The 20,665-nt window shown below is 41.8% G+C and overlaps 1 protein-coding gene across 12 annotated transcripts in view; it reads right to left on the bottom strand.

Annotated features, from left to right (window-relative positions):
- The window catches only part of CDC42BPA (CDC42 binding protein kinase alpha), a 181,254-nt gene continuing 160,589 nt past the window's right edge, over positions 1-20,665 (bottom strand). For 8 of the 12 annotated variants that reach the window (XM_015620820.3, XM_015620828.3, XM_015620821.3 and 5 more), the window contains 5 exons: positions 19,276-19,399; positions 17,842-17,959; positions 6,861-6,978; positions 6,009-6,166; positions 1-4,847 (listed from right to left, as the gene is read on the bottom strand). In XM_015620820.3, the coding sequence (XP_015476306.1) occupies positions 4,716-4,847; positions 6,009-6,166; positions 6,861-6,978; positions 17,842-17,959; positions 19,276-19,399 (650 nt within the window). In that variant the 3' untranslated portion in view covers positions 1-4,715. The other 4 variants (XM_015620832.3, XM_015620825.3, XM_015620830.3 and 1 more) reach the window with 4 other exon arrangements.

Below are 20,665 nucleotides of genomic sequence, written 5' to 3'. Positions count from 1 at the left end.
TTTCTAACAGTTCCCTGTTTTATTGCAGTACATCAAAGTAGGTTAATATTAAGTGTGTTACCAACATAAAATATTGGTGGTAAGTCATTTTTACATTGTTGACTGTTCCACCTTAAATATTTCTGTGCAAAAGAATCTACATCATTGTTCTGTAGCAGAGAATCTCTTACAATGTCCCCTACAACATTGAGGGCATTAAACAAAAGAGTGAGAAGAGGCAAAAAGCAGAATCTTTCCCCCACACGCACACTTGTCAGCTTTTATACTCTAAAACAAAAAAGTGATTACATCTATGCCATGCAAAACTGTACAATAATATTACAATGAAAAACCTAAAAAACATATTTTAAAAATAAATGATATGAAACTGTCATACATAAAAAGGCAGGTATAGCAACACTGGTTTGTTTGTGGATTTCTTCCCTGTAGATGTGACTATCTTAAATGGAGAATGAAAATAGGTTGTACTGAGCTGTGGCTGGAATGAGAGGAGTTGGAATTCAGACTGGAAAGCCTGCAGCAGAGCGGCCTCTGGGGGTGTTTATCAAATAAACTGTGAACACCAAGTGCACAGAATGGTGCACTTTGTGTTAGTGCAGAAAAGTTGTCCCATTTCCTCCATGGAACAGACTTGTATTAACAAAAGATCCCACAGCAGGAACTGCTATGTGCCACTTTGATTCTCAGACTAAGGCTCAAAAGCTGTGGGTACCTGCACTGCAGTAAGTTTTACCCTTAATGCATTCATTTAGAATTGAACAGCATTCATAAAACAGAAAAGAAACCCTTTTTCCACCCAAGAGCATGTTTGTCCTGTCATTCAGGGTCTGGCCATGCAATACAACACAGGGCCAGAATCTGTGTTAATAATCCAACTGTTCTGTTTGGAGAGGCTGACACACTGTGAACCAGTTAGGTGCAGTTAAACTACATTTCTATAAATAAACTACGCTTTTTGGACTTTTTTGTTATGGCAAGACCCTTAAATTCCCTCTGCCGTATACCTGAGAATAACACACCTGGGCTGTTTACCAGAATCAAATCAAAGAGAGAACATTCCTGACTCAGTTTTAAAACTCATTTAAGTGGGCAAAATGCACATTCATAACAAACCACAGCAATTAATGGAGGGGAAAAGAATCAACTGCTTCACCACAGTCTCAGGAATGTTTTTTTGAAACCACCAGCTGTCTTCTACAGGCCAAAGGCAAGAGAGAAGAGAGTACTGTAACCCTGCTTTTGGGTTTATGAAATGTGGGAGGAAGCCACATACCTGTGTGTGCACACGTGCAGGGGAAAGCTATTTACCCAACCTATTCCATCCTATAACCTGGAATCCTTAGTAGCTGCCTGAATCTGTTCAGATCCTTGTTGCCATCAAAAGAGAGAGAGAAAAAAAAAAAAAGGCAAAACCCCAACAAACCCATCTGTTCAAGCACTGTCAAAAATGCAAACACCTTCAGTCTCAGCCAAAAGGAAAAAACCCAGCTAGATACACATCCTGTGTACAGAGAACATGTGCCACAGTCAGGAATTCAGGGGGAGATTTTAAGCTCCCAGAACAAAATGCAGTCCTCGACCTGTGAAGTTGAAGCAGTGCTACAGTGCAAAGGAGCAAACATCAAATCTCAGGAGACAACTGCCTTGGAGATACCAGTCAAGAGTCTTACAGTTCAAATGACCAAGTTAATTTTCCTATCCCAGTGAGTCTTTAGAAAGCTCAGCTGCAGTATGCATACCAACAAAGAGATGAGTGTGGTTTCAAATTGAGTCTGTAACCAAATGGTCCCCAAATATATAAAACTATTTAAGTCCTAGGACAATTTTTCTCTTTTCAAATAAATGATGTGGTCATTTGCTTTTCAACTGAGAGAACAGTTGCTGTTTCTCTTCTGAACAGACACATATAAAAATGCACAGGACCAAACTAATGATTAAATAAATCCTAGAGAAGACTGCTGAGCCTTGGACATTGTAGTGTACAAACAGCGTGGGCCTGTGGAGCTCTTCATCCTCTGAGCTTAGTGTTGTAACACAGCTGACCTATGCTCTGCCTGAAAATGCCAGGGGTTGGTTTCAATAGATTGCAGGCACTGGAACGGAGTAAACACAGGGGTTTACTCAATTTAATTGTTTGCTGTGAGGTGGCTCTTTGGGTTCCATTTTCAGATAGAGCTTTAGCACAACTGTGGAAAAAAAAAGTCCATGGAAAATGATCCTGTGACCCTCTCTCAGGGGACTGCCATGCAGGCTGCTCTGTCTTTAATGACTACTGTTTAAATGCCTTCTCTCAACATCAAAATAAGAGTATTATTTAAATACAACATACAGTAAATACAAAACTAGTCTGCAAAGGCTTTGAAAAGTGTGTGGACATGCTTCACCAAAACAAGGGAATTGTGGGGAAAAAGCAGTGGCTATACTTGAAGCAATATGCAGCCTTTGAAAAGAAGCTGATGTGGAATTTCCATAATGCCAGTAACACCCTGCCTATCTGTCCCTCAGAAATACAGAAACTTTTCTGGGAGGAATTACTTTCTGATGCTTTGCTATTTGCTAAAGCTTTTAATTTCAAATGCCAGGCTTGCAAAAGTAGTAGGTTTGAAGTGAAAACAAACAACACAACCAGCTTGCTACTCTGAAAAACAGGAGAGAGACAGGCTTTTGATATGATGGTTTCTACAACAATTTCTTGAATTCCTGTCCCAAAATAACACTGACTGAGCTTAAACTTGGATAAGCCTCTTGATTCAGAGTGAAAGAGAAATCTTACCTAGGAGACCCAGCATGATTAAATGGATTAGATGATCTATGTGTTGTTCCCTATGTCACATTTAGATCATACCTGGAAATTACTGTACATGGTTTAAACTTACCTACAACTTCTATTAGGGAAGACAGAAACTGCAAAACTCCAAACACCTCTGTGTGGGTGAAACTCTACAAAACTGCTGACTGCAAGAATACAGAATGGTTTAATGAGAGCCATAACAAGTTTCTGCAACCCACAGACCCCGATATTCTAAATACAAAAAGCCCTTATGTGTTTGAGTATGGTCACAGAATGAAGTAAGCAACTATACTACTGGGAAGAGAGGCTCATCCCAGATGAAAAGCACAATCTGCCTTGCTAACTAAAGAGAAGAGACATCTCCCTCTTACCATACATCTGTGTATCAGTTTTTCATTTATTCTGTTAACTGGGTGACCACTTCAGCTTTTTATTTATTTTTCCAACTTCAGCAGGCTCTGCCTTCCACTGCAGTACATCCTGCCCTCCAACCTGCCCTGCTTTTGGAACCAAACAGCAGGTAGCACATAGAAATAACTGCAAATTGCACAACCCACAGCACAGGTAGGGGGCAGAGGAAAACCAACCTTGCCAGTGCAGCAGTTGTGGGTCACCAGGCATCTTTGACTACCACAGTGTGAACAGTGTGAGGTCAGTCTTCAAGGTTCTTTGTTGCTACAGAGACAGCAAAGCCAGCCAGGGCCAGCTTTGGGCTAAGGGCACTCGTTTGGCTGATGAGTATTAGCAACCAGTATTTGGTAATGACAGTAAGAGTTTGCTGCTTAGGGATAGTCAAGGAGATGTGGAAGACTGCTCCCTTCTGAGTTAAACCTGCTCAAAGGCTGACCCAGGGAAACAGTTTTCCTGCTGAATCCAGCTGCACTGAACTCCCTTGCTGCCTGAAGGACCTCTCCTGTAGCTGCCTCAAGGCTCCAGCTCACAGGTGGCACGCACAGAACCAGGGCAGCCGCCGCACTGACCGGCACCCGTGGCTGTTGGGACAGGGCCTTGCTGCCAATTGTTGCTGTTATTCAAAAGGATGGGGACTATGAGGAAAGTAGGAATTACAGCTTCAGTTCTGCTACGGCCAGAAGGAGAGAAGTGTTGTGAGAGCACTGCAGGGGCTGTCCCGGCAGTGCAGCGAGTGCTGCGCACACGGAATCTCTGTCCTGTGGGAGGTTTTAGCCAGCCCTCCGAGTCTGTAAATCACCGAGCATGAAAACAGGGACAACACAAATCTTAAATTAAAGGCTCTCTTAAATAAGCATCCATCTTCTGCTGCATACACAATGCTTTTTTTCTTTGAATATATACATACGTATTTTACTCTAACATCTGCGTATTTATTTAAACTCTGTACTGTAGTAAAATATGCATCATTTTAATCAATAAGGATTTGCTGGCGACAATCAGATTGACATTCAAACGTGGTGGCTGAAAGCTTTTATGTGCCTCTGACATACTGATCATTCCCCATGGAGGGGAAGGGGTCTCTGTGCTACTTTTGTACAGTACAATGAGCTATTGTATGAAAACAAAATCCCTCTGAATTTTCTCTTGTTGATACTGGTCTGGTCTACTTACGCTACCTTTAGGGAAGTGGGAGTGGGATAAATATGTCTTTAAAAATGAAGCAGCTGTAACCACAAAAATGAAACCAATACTAGTACAAATCTACAGCATCTGATATTTACCAACACCCTAGCTTTGCTCATTTGCTGCTGTCAGATCTGGGGAGGTGAGGCAATGCCGAACGGTGCTGAAGGTGACCAGCTTTTACCTTCCTCTGTACCCCACTCCCAGATCCTTTTCAGACAAGGAATGGGGAGGGTTAGGAGGATGAAGGTGAGAACTGGAGCAAGTGAAGGGGACAGCCATGGGGACAGCAAGCTGATGTGATGCCAAATCTGAATGCTGAAGCAGTTCATGAGTCCCAACTCACGTGGTCAGAGCTCTCCAGGGAGAGGCTCTTGGTCTTGTGAGGAGAAACCGGACTGGGAGGGCTGCTGAGGTTGGAGCTGTTCGATGCCGTCGAGTGTCTTGGAGAGTCAGAGTCCTGCAGCCCAGAGACACACAAAATACCAGTAAGTAACAGGACAGCAAGTTTGGGGGTGACTGGGAGTATCTCAGCAACCATGGCTGGATTCAAAGGCCTCTGAGGATTTTGAGGGATCTTTCTTGCTCACAATTTGCAAGGAGACCTGAGATTAAGTGGTCAGATCACTCTACTTTCAGCAAGCATAAGTGATACTGACATAAGGACATTAAGACACAGCACCAGTGGGATTCTGGCAGTCTGTGTGTTGCCAAGGGTTGCTTGGCCAGCAGAGTGTGCAGCTTCACTATGAAGCCTGTAAAACTACAACAGCTCCTGCCTTTACACATACTGTGATTGAGATGCTCTTGCACTAAAATGAGAAATCTTTGTGGCTTTGTCACAGCTCCCTCTTCTATGTCAGCCCCAGGGTATCAATTAAAATATCCTATTGAGTTACTTGGATCTTCCAGAGTACAGGAGAATGCGACTCTGAGCCTGAATTTGGGCAGACAGCTGCCCTTTCAGCTTCCACTGGCAGGATATATTCAGTACCACGAAAAGCCTGTGTGAGCTCTCATTTTCACACTCCTTGGTAAGAAAATGGGTTGGGGAAGTTTTGCAGGCCAGCTTCAGATTGAACCCTTCCACGTAAAACATTCTTAGCTGGAGGGACTGAGTTTAGCACTGGGCAGGATTTCAGTCTTATCATAACAACAGTCTAGACTGTTACTTCTAGAATAGAAATTATTAAATCCAGTTCCTGCTCTAAATGAAATTATAGAGGTAAACTAAATTACCTTGTTAACTTCTGACTACAAAGTGTCTCCTGTGAAATGGCTGCTAACATAGCTTATGAATTTTTGCACATAAAGGTCTAAAGGAATATCAGCACTTCAAGCTGTGATCTGTTACTATCAAGCAGCTACTTTACTGGGCTGGTATTTGGGAGAGCCTTGCTACCCACACATCTCCAGGTAAGGAATGCAGAGAGCTTTTTCTGCATCTTAAATACCAGGACCGGAGCTGACACTTTGGTCAAAGTCTATTGTAGATTGAAATACAGGAAATCTATCTCGACTGTCAATGACTCCCAAACTTGTAGCCAACCCCACGAAAGGACTGAACTGCCTGATCTGTATCATCACCCTTAATGTTTCTCCTCCTCCTGCAGTCACTCACCTCTCGCTCGTAGTCCCTTGTGGGTGCATCACTGCCTTGGTCCAGGCCCCCGGAGGACAGGGACCCGTCTGAGGGCGATGCCATGGGCTGGCGCTTTGCTCCATAGCTCCCTCCCGAGAATTCCCTCCGCAAAGCGCTGCCGTTCTGTGCAGAAGATCCTACAACAGAGGAATGAACTGTGTTAGGGACCCCACTCAACACACTAGGGACTTTGTTTAGCTTTTTCTCTGGCCAGTTCTGCTTTCCTGCAGTGTGTCCCAAACTCATGGCTTGCAGCTATGAGGGCTTTCATATTGTCTGCTGCAGTTCTTGTGAATTGTCCAGTCATTGTCAGTGTAAGAACACTTTACTGTCACCGTGTTCCTGACAAAGGTGGCTGCTGTAGAAACAGCTGTGGTGGCTGCCTAATTTCAGTGGCCTCTTTCAACGCAATGCCGCTCTTCCATTCCAGCAGCCAGTTCTCTACTGCTTTACCTTTACACTAGTGGCACGAGAGGCATCAAAAGCTACACGCAGCTCAGCAACCAAATTAATAACCATGGAGCTTGTGAACAACTGATTTAAAACACTTGAGCAGGAGCAAAGCAGCCCCAGGGCTAATAATGTAATTTGGATGCTAACATAAATTTTAAAGAACTGACAAATTACAAATGTGGGACTCTCAAAAGCACCACCTACTTATTCACGTGCTCCTTTGAAAGCAAGACTAAAATACTCTGCTGGCCTTCAGCAGCAACACAGTCAGCCATCACTTCAGAAAATCCTTATCCAGCATGGACAGAAGCCACTGCAGGCAGCCCTTTCCCTAAAACACTTGTGCCCAGCCCCCAAGCAACACAGCTGTTTCCTTACGTGCTGCTAACCCACTGCTTGCGCTCATGGATCGTCCTGGCTCCGTGCGGGATTTCGTGATCGACGGGATGCTGACGGAGCCACTGAACACTGTCCGGCTCTCCTGGGGCCGAAGGTTCTGAAATGCACACACACACGACATGTTCACTTATCCACCGCTGGCTCAACCTTGCAATTCTGTGTTGTAAGGCCCCAAAACACATTAAACTCCCGACCTTACCAGAGCTGAGTGTCTGGGCAGCAAGTCAGCAAAAATTGCAAAATAATATTCTGCAGTTTAGTGCAGAGACTGGCAGCACACGCAACGCGGCAGTGAAGTGCTGAATTACATGGACATATGCAGGCAACTGAAAGAATACATGGAATAATTCCAGAATTTCCCTGAAAGGATGGTTTGCAGGCCTAATTAAGCTGCTGTATATATATATCCAAGTTACACTGCATAATGCCTTCTTTCTGAACACAAGTTTCCAAGAATCTCATTACAATTTCTCTTTAATGCCATCTTTTGTGCCATGAGTGTATAAATTAATACTATATCCAGGTTAATCGCTAATGCTTACAGAGCTATGAATAGAGAGTAGATCAATCTCTATGAAATTCCAAAGGTTCTAACAGCATCCCTCCAAACCTACACTAGCTGAGCCAAAGTCAGAAGCAGCCTCCTGTTTCCAGCCTGCACAAAGAGGAGGATCAGAGCACATGTCACTGTATTTTCTGCATATTTTGATTATTGCTCCTGTTTTTAATCCTGAGAGTTCCAGTGTGATTTTCTAAATTAATCAGTTACTGGACTGAAGTGGTCCTTGACTGAGAGGATAAACCACAATTTCTCTACTTGGATATGGCAGCTCCTCAAACATTGTCTTTAAAAGAAAGTAAAAAGAGTATTTTGAAGTGAGCTCTGGGAGATTTTATTTCTGCTTCTGTTAACCTACAGCTGACCTTAGGGGAGAAGACTTCTCAGATTATTTAGCCCCTCTCTCTGTGTATGACCTGGCTTCCTAGCCCACGTCTCATTTCAGCTCTGGCTAAATATGAGACCTTGTCCTGCTCATCAACAGTGTGACTTGCACTATTAAGTCAGTACCATTAACTGGAATTAGGTTCAGGGAACCTTCATAGATGTGCAATGTGAAAGAACTGCAGGTAGCTCTAAGAATTTCTTCCTTTACCCTTTACAGCCCCCCCTCTGCAATAACTCTTTGTTTCTTCTTATTTATGTTTAATTATTTCCCCATCCTTAAACTGAGATGAAGTAGCCCATATATAAAACAACAGTTGCAATCACAGTGCATCTTTAAACTAGGGTGTTACAAAAATTTCAGACCAGAACAAAGATTCCACCACCACAAGGATATTCTCAGAGAACTTTGGTACAACCCATGTTTCTATCTGTATTTTAAAATGGGTAGTTTCATTGAGGCTTTGTAAGGAACAGATTTTATACAGGTCAGACATCACTAGATAAATTTTACCATCCTGCTGCCAAATCCAGTCTTACAATGATCCTTGGAATCATTGCTCTAACTGACCCCTTTGATCTTACAGTCAACCCTTGGCTTTTCATTCTCCCAGGGTGCCAGAAATGGCTGATTTTTAATGTGCAGCAAATAAGAATTGAAATATCTCATCTGTTCCTAGATCTCTCACATACACCAGCAAAACAGAATCAGAGACCTTACCAATGAAAAAGCTCTTTTTACTTCTCCCTTCTTCCACTGCTGCACCGAGGATTTACACCTAAAGGCTTAAAACAGTCTCTTAAATTATCTGTGGGATTATATTGCTGTCTTGCTTAGCTTCCCCCATTCTTTTTTTTTTGTTTTTAAATGTGAATAACCAACCTACTTTGTAGTACAAAATACTGATCTTCTGCTTTTTCCCCATGCAGTAAACTGAGATGCAGAGTTTGACATTCCTGGCTGTACCTAAACCCTGGAGGGCTGCTCCCCTGACGATACACAAAGGGACTGAGGGGCTGAGGGATGAGTTACTGCTGTGTTTGAAGGAAGAAAGGAAAACCAAGTGCAGCACCACGTGTGCACTGGGGTTAGTACACTGGGGTTCCAAGGCTGGCATAAACCTACAGTGGTTCCTTTTGCAAAGAGAACAATTATGTTTAATGGTAAGGTGATTAACCTCCTTCACAGTGACTAAGCAGACAACATACAGGCATCAGGGGAAGGAGGGAATGGTTGGGTGCACAAAAAAAGACTCATTTGTTTTAACAGTGTGTTCTAAAGATGATTCTTTTTCATGACCTCGGTTTGCAACGTCCATGTAATTCCTCGTAGAAAGTCTCTCCACAAAGCAAATCTTTCATTATTCTTTTTTCTAAAAATAAAATAAGCACATGCCAGGGATGCTGGCATTTTGGACCAAACCTCCTGGAAGTGTGTGCACATGATGCAGGAAGGGGATTCAAAGGAAAATAAACGGCAGTTATTAGCGGTAGTTACAAAGCAGCACAATGCAGCAGGTTAAAAACACAGAAAACAAAAGGAAACCTGAGCTTGCTTTACTTAGAGAGACAAAACCCCCTCATTTCGAGCAACAATTCAAATCTTAGCAGGAAAATTCACCCCCACTGGTGGACCAAATGCAGAAAGATGAAAGAAGTGGGGGCAAAAGCAGCAGCAGAGAAGCTGCTGCTGAGCAAAGTGAATCACTGTGAAATAGAATGAGAGTCCCAGATTAGTTTGGTGCATCCCATTCCAGCTGGAGAGTGGAGCTGTGGGTTATGTGGTGCAATCACTGCCAGTGTTACAGAGCCTCAGCTCCTGCTCCAGCTGCTCCCTGGGCACCTTCTCCAGCACTGAGATGAGGGACAGGGTCTGACTGGACAGGTACAGCACCCACGGGAACTGCTCAGCCTCTGCTCCTCTGTCCATTGTGCTGCTTGTTCTTGTTTTGGGGTTTGTTTTTGTTTTAAAGTAATGCTCTGTTCATCACACTATAAAACTCAGCTTTCAACTCTTCCATGAAATAATATGACACACTCTAAAAGCCTTCTTTAACAGGTCATTTTTCAATTCCCCTATGGATTCCACACTGTCCTGGTTCCAATAGCCAATCCTACCTGGGACCATAGCACCGTTCTTACACTAAAATCTCCAAACACATAGGGAGGATGCACAGACATGAAACCAAACTCACAGCCTGGCTTTCCATACAGCTTCCAGCACCACTACCCTCAAGCCACAAAGCAGACACACACTGTTCCTCACACAAGACTAGACCTATAGTGCTCTAAGGAGATAATGGGACAGGATCTTGACACTCCAGGTTGTCCACTTCACTTTTTTGCCCTCCAATTTATGCTAGGATGAAGGATACTCCTAAAGAAAAAGCTGAGTTATTGTCTGAAGCACCAGGGGTCATTCCTTACTGATCCCAGGGAGACTACTCACATGAGAAAGGGAAAGTAGAGGGAGGGTCACAGTCCGGTGATACATCGCTGCATATTAAACACAGATAATTTTATAGTACAGTTGGATTAAAATAACCCTGTTAAAACCAGAACTGAAATACAGCTTCAGTGACCCTATAATGACCCTCTAGGAGAAAAACAGCCTTCAATTCAACTTAACAGTATGTTCTTTTTCTTTTTTTTGGCATTTCAGCAGAGCATTCCTCTTGTGTATTAAATGGCTGTGACAACTGGGACCTCATAGCAGTGACACATGACCATGCATGTAACAAGACAAAGCTAAGCAAATTGGTTTTGGAGCCATATGGAGGAGATTTCTTTTTCTCCTGCATTTTTAAATTCTGTCTAGTGTTGGATGCAGCTATGTTTCCAAAACCTTCCCAGTGACAGGGCTCCAGCACAGCAGCCCAGAGGCATTTGAAGCAGCCTGGCAGTGAAGGTTTGCCAGAAACCAAGAGCAATGTTCCCGTGATGGCAATGGGCATGGCCTGGACCCACACAAATCTTGAGCAAACAACAGCATCACACACATCTACCTACAGGTTATTCCTGACTTATCTGTGCCAGGCAGAGCTGCAGGCCCCACCTGTGCACCTGCTTCACTTTGGTTTGTATTTCCATAGCACACAACAACCCCCAGGGAGGCAGACCTGGATGCACAAGGCAAGAAAAAAAGGGAAGACCACTTCCATCCCTCCAATTTACATTGCAACTGGAAGGATACCTACAGAACAGTATCCTACCTCAGCCTCTCCTAAAGCTACCAGGGTTAAGAGGATCTACATCAGCAAGTTGCCATCATCTTTAACTTTTATCCTGTTTCTACATGTTCTAACTCCAGTTATTTACTTTAACCTAGAAACTGTCTGAGGCACTACCTGTGTCTGTGTCTCTCCATCTGTGTACAGTACTGTGCACAAAGTCTCACATTCCACAGGAATTCATCATAAACAAACAGCTTGAAAGCTTGGGCCAACACAGACAGATCCAGAACCTCTTCCTAATTCAACCTGGTATGCAGCACTCTGCTGGAGGATGAACACTGTGGAACAGAGAACTTATTCAAAATTACCACATCTTTCCTGGTGATTAAAAATGTTATTCTCACAGCAATAGGTTCAGCCCAAACTTTTCTTTTTTTCTAAGGCCACGAAGTGTCTTTTGGCATGTCAGAGCTGTGGGAAGACCCCAGCTGACAGCAGAAAGTAAATTGTGTGGGACAAAGGAAAGTGGTGGGGTGAAGGAACAGCTTACAAGGGGTTTTCTCCCACGTTAATAGCCAGGCAAAAGGAAAACCACACAGTGTTAGTAGAGTGAACACCTGACTCAGCCGTTCATACCCTGAGTGTGACAAAGTCTGGAGTACCGAGGACAGAGCGTGGAGGCGGGGAAAATGCAGGGTTTATGGAATCGTAAGAGAGGAATTTTTCAGCTGAATTAACAGTCATGTGGTAGATGTGCTCAAAGTTGCTCGGAGAGGAGATCAGACGGGAGTGATGATGAGGGAATTGATAAGGGGAACGCTGCTATCAAAGACAACAGAGAGAGAAAGCAATGAAGGATGGTTGTACAGGTTACACCGGCACCAGCAGTTCCACAAGAGCAGCGAAACACGGAGCAGGGACAGCAGACAGCAAACCCTGCGTCTGACACTGCCACCCCCAGTCCTTTGAGCACCTTCCTGACACAGAGTCTGACGGGCCTGCTGCCCTTGCTGTTGCTAAAACATTAGAAACAAATAAAACTTTTAACTCATTGGGAATCGATTCTAATATTTATTATTTTTTTGATATTTCAAAGAGCACCACAGTTGTAAAAGGTGCTTTACAGACAGTTGAGAAGCATCAGTTCCCTGCCTTGAGGAGCTTACAATCTAAAATAGACATAACACAAACAAAGGAAGGTGAACACAGGTGAGGTGGTGTGGGGAGAAGAAAAGATGAGCATACACAGCAGTTAGAGATCGTTAAGATATTTCCTTCTGTTATTCATGCATTTTAGCAGTTCCATTAAAATCATCACCCGTACAACAAACACAGAGCATTTCCAACAGGAGGGAACAGTGTTTCGACAGGGTGGGGTCACAGGCTGTGTGGGAAGGTGAAGGGGTTAGTGTCAGACCACTGGGACAAGTCTCTCTCTGCAGACAGGTGACCAAGGCCCACGTCCTGCTCCACACTGGCTTAATCCCAAGTGCTGAGGGGACCTGGCACTGCCATCCCTGCACTGCAGAGGATTAGGCCCTTCCTCAGCACATAAAGTGTGAAAGCATTGGGAAATTCAAATGTTTATAACAGGTCAGCTGAGCAGCGTGCTCCCAAAAGTGTAGCATAAAGAAGGAGAGGGGAGAAATAACCCTGCAAATTAAACAGGAATGGTTTCTAATTCATCTCTATGGAAAGTGCTGACACAAGCGCTCATATAATTTAAAGTCATCTAAATCCAGATTTAATGGAAGAGATTTTCAAGGCTCGGTTTCCCTCCCTGTGCCATCTGTACGTGCTCAGTCAGCCAGCAGCAGGCTGGTTTCCTATGGACACCAGCAAATCTTTCCTCCTTCCTAAGTTCCTCTTCCCCTCATGCAATTGATTTCATCTCCTTAAAACAGATATTTCTGAGTAGCATTAGAAATGTTAGGACTTAAAATATAAAATATGGTAAAAATATAGCTTACCCCTCCACTAAACCTAAGGCACTACTTTTTGTATGTGGAACGTATTAAAGTCTGGAAGAACATTAAGTCACATCCCAATACATATTATATCAAACATTATTGTTACTGTTCTCTTCATTTCAGCTGGTAAAATCCAACTTTTTTTTTTTTTTTTTAAAACACACGGTTATTATGAGGCTTTGCCTGTTAACCAAAACATCAATTACCACATTATGGCGTATAAGACATAATATACATTAAATCGTTCTTAGTAACTTTAGCAGCATCTAAATATCAGTACAAGAAGCCACCATTCTAAAATGGTCCAGGACAGCAGACTTTGCTGAATTCTCTGCTCACAACAGAGAACTGCCAGCAAAGCCAGCTACATTCCTAAAAGCCAATAAGGGAGATATGTCAGTGTCTAAAACCACAAGCTAAAAAGCAGAGAGTAGGCCAGCTGCAGATCATGAAAATATTTAGCCAGCATTCATGAATGTGAGAAAGCCACGATATGGCAATATTTTAAAAATGATACTCCATGGAACTTTCTCCATAGACTCCATCATTAGATGCATGCATGGGGTTCCCATTTTCTTTAAAGAATACCAAATATAGATAAGTATTCATTTACTCTAAAAGTTTCTCAATTGAAACAAGCAAAGCTTCACACATCATCATCTAGAATGGAAGTAGAATGGCTCATGTAAATGAGGTCAAACTGAAGCATAATGTTCAAATATAATGGCAGTCAAGACCAGCTTTTGTATATAAAAATACTTAAGCATGCAAAATATGAAAGCAAAATCAATCCTGTACATCTGATGTACACAGAGAGGTGGTCTGTGCTGCAGTAAGTGCAGTTCCAGATTTCAGATCTTCACTACAAAGGAGCATCCACGATAAAGTGGCTTCAAGGGACAAGAGGGCAGAAGGGAGGCCAGACTGTACGGCCAGGTTAATTGGTGACAGGCTGCTAGGGAAGAAAAACATGTAAACAAATAAGTTTGGGGATACACTAACAGGAACGATTCTAAATTGTACAAAACAAGACAATGACCCAGATCCACAGCAATAAAACACAAATATGTACTGATTACTGCTCTGCTAATAGGAAACAACAGCTTCTGATTTCTGTTGTGCTGCAGCCCACAGAGTTGTGAGCCAAAGCCAGACTGTGAGTGCCCACCACGAAGAAAAGAAGGATGCAAATTTACAGTTGCCTGAAACCCCCTAAATCTGATCTCTCTCGAAGCCTTGGGCATGGTCCTGCCCAAACACCAGGGCTCTACTGAAGTCAAGGGTGTCTGTTCACGGAGAGAACAATGTGGGACTAGGCCACTAGACTGCAGCTTCCCACAAACACATCAGTGTCTGGTGCACACCAAGAAAACACTGGATAACACTGGAAAACAACACACAGAGAAATCAGCTTTCCCCTTCATGTGGCTGCACCAGCAAGGGCAAAAAACCAGCCAGATATGTTCTACACAAACAGGCGCCTGATTTGACACATCCAATAATGCAAGAGAGTTTAAAATGCTCCCTTTGTTCTGGGTACAACAAAAACTAAACTCTCTACAGCTGGTCTTTTAAAAGACATCATCTGGTGGGCAGAGAGCAAGCAGGCTCTGCACCCACCAGGCCAGGCTTAGGGCAACACAAGTGCAGGTCCCCTCCTGCCCACAGACACAGCCCAGCCCACCAATCAAGGGCCATCACTACCAATTCTGACTGTGCTTCTCTCAGTTCTTGGCATTTCCCCTAAAAAAGGCAGTGGGGCTGAAGAGGTTAGTTTTATTCTGATTCACATTGCATCTATGAAGTGAATATGTGTATATTAATGAATAAATATAAATACATAAATATACATAAAAATTTTAGTTGCTTTATAAAGGTCATCCATGTGTGCTAGATAAAAGCTGGGCTGAGCTGGCTGTTTAGCTTGTGACAATCTAATTTAACACAGAGATTAAAATATCTATTCTCTATCAAAACCTATTTATACCTAAAGACCCCCTTTTGCCCATACAGCACTATACTGACTTCAGTGAAAGCTCATGCTGGGTGAAAAAATTTCTGTTCATAGATCCAGCCAAATTTGAAGGTGCTCAATTAAACCAGAAGAAACTGCAAATTAAAAGCCCCACTCCACTCTTTCATGCTCTTTCTGCATTCCATTACCCCATAAAAAAAGAAGCTGTATTACCTAAAATAGCTGGAGGAAGAGAATTTGAGAAGACTATTAGCCTTGCACTGCTTTCTACCCCCAGTCTGAGCCCCAGAAATGTATTTTACCATTCACTTCCACAAACAAGAACAGGCATTCCCAAAGTAAAATGCTGCAATCTTCCCCAAAGTTTGTTAAAAATTAATACTTTCTCTTCTGAACCATACTAATCCATTAAAAAATACAAAGATGATGCTCCAGCTGCAAAATCAGGACACACACTTAGCAGCACAGAAATACCCCAGCTTTTCACTTGTTGGGAATAAGGTATGTAACTGGTGAAATAATTCCATGTCCTGGAAAAGGCACCAGCATACAGATAAACTGTACACAGGCTTGGATGATTATTCTTTACTTTGTGTACCAATTCCCCAGGAAACAACCTCTGTTTCCATGCCCTCTTCTGATTCTAAATTTCTTTCAATAAAACATCAGACTCTATACATAACCTCAAATAAAAGGCCACACAACTCCTTTTCTTCTATTTTTATGCCTGAGAAACAAAGTTCTTACTCTGGAATGGATTAAATGAAAACTCAGTCCAGGCAAATACCTTACAGGAAGCTGTTGGAAAAGAAGAAGCTGCCTGGACTGAAGTAACTCTTGACAAAACATTTATTTCCTAATTTCAAGTTACATTTTCAAATTCACACACTTTCAAGTCCCGTGCTTGATGCAATTCTGTACCAATTAAATTAGGAATACAAATACAACATGACATTGCGAGGAAGCGATGGAAAAAAGCACAACAAATTTGCTTTGTCTTGCAGTGACATCTCCCAGCATTAAGATTGATACTTACTTGCAAAAAGGAGGTTTTAATAATAACTTTTAAAAAAGAAGCTGCAGCAGAGGAACAAGTGCAGGAATCAACTGTGTATTTTACACATTTTCTAATTCCTCTCATCACTTTTAAGTGTGGAAAGTGACTCATGAATTTTTTTCAAAGCATCACACAGATTGGTAATAGCACAGTACCTGTCCTAAGCTGAAACAGGAGCTGTGAGCTAATAAAAGGCACGTGCAATTAGAGTGGATTCAAAGCTGAAAGCCAGTGAGAGATGACAAAAAAATCCCCTTCTATAGATGAAATCATTCTTTGTTTTACACTTGTCAGATGTGGGGCTTGATTAAGAGTCCTTGCAGCTTCTGACAGCCATGAACTTTCAACTATTGATGGTGTGACACAGGATGACTTTTGCTCTACCCATAGAGGTGACAGATTATGTTTTCTGCTTGAGAAGAGCCACAAATATTTTAAAGAACTTACCAGAAATGGAGAAATTAAGAAAGGCTCTGATCTGCACCCTGCCCTGAAGCAAAAGATCATTCATTCTCTGTCTAACATTAGACACATGCAATCTTGTATCCAGGTAAGAGACACATACCTGCCAGCATCTCTTGGATTTGTCATGTGTTTTCTAGAAACAGTACCTTCAATATGTGTTCATTTATAAAAATGATTCACACATACAGTAATGTTTTTTTCTCATTACACCAAATATATTTGTTATTGAGAGGCTTCTCAGTGTGTGTCTAATACAAGCTTTAAAATAAATCAAAGTATAGACTTTACAGTCAAGTGTGACATAAAAGTACCATTTGCTTCAAAAGTGAGGTAAAACAAGTATCCTAAGACCAGAGATTAGGCTCCTAAACCAGTGCAACTGCATATTGCACTTTATTTTCCTGTCTTATTTTTGTTTCCTTTGCACTTTTCAGCATCAGAAAATCCCAATTTCAGCATCTACTTCCTGCTTTCTGCACAAACTCCATGTAGTAACAATGATCATTTTAGACAGCAGTTCTGTGCTAATGCCTGAGTCCCATGCTGGAACAAACTTCATCTATTTTTATCATAACAGCTCATCTTTCTTATAGTGCTAATTAGCATCATGTGAATCACATCTGTGTCACTGTGGATGTGCTTAGAAAACAATACAGAACACAAACACCCAAAAGATGCTCAAGGTAGCTTGAAGCAAGCAGTATGGTACTTCCTTATGAGCAAAGAATTAATTAGTCTTCAGCTCATCACAGATTTCAGTAACTTCCAAGTGATTATTTCCTACATGAGGTTTTATGGAAATGAACATGTGCTATTACACATTTTCTTTTTCCATTTTTCAACTTAAAAGGTTTGTTTTTATGCAAGAAGTTCTCTTTCATTCAGAGTACTTAATTTGGAGAGAACAGGAAAGATAACATGTTTGGCTTGGAAAGAAATTTGAGCAGTAGACATTATTGAATTGCTACAGGAAAACAGGCTGTAAAGAAATAGGCTAAGTTGGTGCTAAAGATGGGAGGAGAAAAAAGGAATTGAACTACAGTTCACAGAGAAGGGAATTTCGTTTTCCATACCCACAAAGAGCACAGGCTCAAATCATGTACATTTTTCCCCTTCATAGGGGTCACAAAAATTATCAACACTGCAAGGTCAACCTGTCTTAAAACTCCAGAGGCACTCCTCCACTCAATGCCTGCCATACTCCTTGCTTAAATTTCATTACATACAGTAGAGCAGTTTTAGCTCTAGTCTTTAGCTTGTCACACTGTTCCTGATAGGAAATATGTCACTGTAACATTAAAACTGCACTTGTTTTTCTCCCACTTATTTGCAGCCTCTGCAGCAGTCAGTCACTCTCACATGTCCTTTTGTACTTACCATTGGGAGGTCTTTGAGAATCTGTATGCCATCTCCTGGACCCATATGTGCTATGTGGTTAAAATTAGTTGGGTTAGAAATTAACTTATTTCTCATTTCTGGATCGCGTAGCATCTCCCTGGAAGAGAAGATACTTTGTTTAGGTATTTCCTTCGAGGTGAGGATGGGCATTTATAAAACATGTACAGCTTTGATTGTCAGCTATTTTAAAATGGAAATTAACCAGTCTTTTCCAACCTAAACAATTCCATGAGTCCATGACTATTTAACCATGTTAACAGTGATAAGCCCCTGCTGTCAGTACTGGTGTGAAGAAGGTTCCAGCTTGGAGAAGGCAAGGGGCCAGGATAAAAGAATGCTGTTCACAGCCTAACAGCCCATGGCCAGTATTTACTAATATTCACAGAATGAGCTGGTAAAATGCTCTGTAAGATGAGTAAAAGCCAAACTTATTGTGATATATTACTAAGTGGAGATGAAAATGAAGTATAAAATATGAAAATAGAATTAAAATAATACTGCAGTACCTTTCTCAGTCTGTAGTCAGAATTAAAAGCTCTTCAAAATGGCAAGGATGCATTTCAGAACTCAGAATAAATAAAATTTTAGAGACCAAATGTCAATCAACTTAGAAAAGGCAAGAACAAGAAATGGAATTTTATCTCCACTGCATACAGTTGTTATTTTCCTTAGAGCCAAAAAGAAAGACAAACTGGGAGCCAAACAGTGGTGCAAGATCTTTGAAATGTGAAATACTCAGCTCTTGGAGTGTGGCTTAGTACAGTAGCAGGTCACTTCTAGTGAGTGTCAGCAAATGGTCAATAACATCCTCTGCGAACACTGTGAGTAGTGCAGACCTGTTTTTGCTGCCATTTAGGAAAATATTTGTAACCTGTTAAACACTCCCATTACAAATATATCCTGAAGTCCTATGTCCCCTGAAGAGGTGAGTTTTGTGAGCTTTATAGAAACTTCATGTAGTTAAATCTATAAATCAAAGAAACAGATGTCCTGGAATACTGCTGAGAGGAGAATCTCCTTCAGAAAGAAAAGCAGAACCAGAGTCTGAGAGTAATTAATTCATATGCATAGTTAGCAAAGTAATCTCCTTTTGCAAAGTGTTTATTGGAGAACTTTATATATACACAGTGTATGTGCACACCTATGCACCTGCATACAGTATGTGGAGGCATGCATTCCAAATTACAGCTGTTTGACATCATTAATCTGAACTAATTGTGCATCCGGTGCATATCCACATCCAAAGCGGTATTAACACAAGTTGAACATTGAGGATTAACAGGGTAGAGAAGAGACAGGAACACCAGAATGGGCATTCCAGAAAGCCACACATGAAGCACCACCCTGGCATCAGTCAGTGTCCGTCAGGGCCTACAGGCATGGACAGAAGACAAGTACAGGTGGAATACCGACCTCCTCTGCTGCATCCTCTCCTCCTCGGGCACGCGGAAGGAGTAACGCCGCTTGTTGTTGATGTTCCGAACCATCTGCTTCCGGCTGTTGTCTGATGTCTCGGGCACCACCAGCTCATCCCCTTCTGAAATCAGCACAAAGATGGGGATGCAGTGGGGCACTTCCTTAGGTGCTCATGGAATTTGAGTTTCAATGCTCTTCCTACCTCTGCTCTGCCAGTGTTGGACACCACCCCTTTCCCATCAAACCTGAACAGACATTTGTTGGTTTATGAGTTTCCTTGGCCAATTCTACTACTCTGTTATGTAGCAACAGACTTAACCTTACTTTGCACACAAGCTGCCACACCTGTGTGCTCAAAACACCACTGATGCATTCTTTGAAATAAACATTTCGGTGGGCAGGAAGGGAATCTGAGTCTTGTCTCAAAATTCCCTTGGCAGTTCTCACTGAAAATCACTGGAACAGTTTTGTTCTGCCAACTGTCTGGAAACTGAATGCAAGATTCTCATTCATTCATTCCCTTCTCCAAAGGGAATACTGCTTTTGAAATGTTTGAACATTGCTGTAATTTTGATGCAACTGTGGAAAAAGGGAAGCTTTTTTTCCACGTGTGTACGTCTGGCAAGGGATCTTCAATAAAGGAAGACAGGATCTTCATGAAAAGGAAAACAGTGATCATCACACTACAGCTGTGTGACTTTGAATGAATGTTGCAACTGCTCTGTCTTGTTTTCTATAGATGGAGACTAAAGTGACACTTAATAAGCTCCTGCTCACTGACAAAACAGCTTTTGTATGGCACTCAAATCTCTTCTTTCCTTAAGATCAACTCTAATGTTCAGTATTAGACTTGAAAATTCTCTAAACATAGTTCTGGTGTATTTCTCCTCTCTACCACTGTCATTCCTTTCGTACTAATTAATTTGCTGGCAATTTAAATAAGCACTGAAACAGTGCCGGCAGCAATACATTTTGCTAGTGCTTATTTCCACTGCTTTCAGAAAGTTGTTAACAGAAATTTATAGCTTTTTTTTAGAGCATCTCCCCTCCCCACCTAAGATGTTAAACAAAAGTTTAAGGAAATTCCTCAGGAGTCTGCTTATGAAATGGGCTTGAAAAAGTCAAAAAAGTCAGAAAGACTCATAACAAAAATAGATTTTTGGAGCTAAAATTGTGGCACACAGTCATAGCTGGCCCTAATAGTAAGTTATGAATACACCATATTACTTTAAAATGCTTGGGAATAATTTGTTTGGGTTAAAGTATTAATAGTATAAATTTTTATAAATTTATACTAAAATAAATAAATAATTTATAGTATTGATTTTAATCTAGTGCTGCCAAAATTACTATTTAAGTCTTCAATTTTGCAGGCTTTTTTTAGGTT

Source organism: Parus major, chromosome 3 (genome assembly GCF_001522545.3).
Source record: "Parus major isolate Abel chromosome 3, Parus_major1.1, whole genome shotgun sequence".
NCBI classification, from domain to species: domain Eukaryota; kingdom Metazoa; phylum Chordata; class Aves; order Passeriformes; family Paridae; genus Parus; species Parus major.
This window is presented reverse-complemented; position numbering and strand designations above follow the sequence as displayed.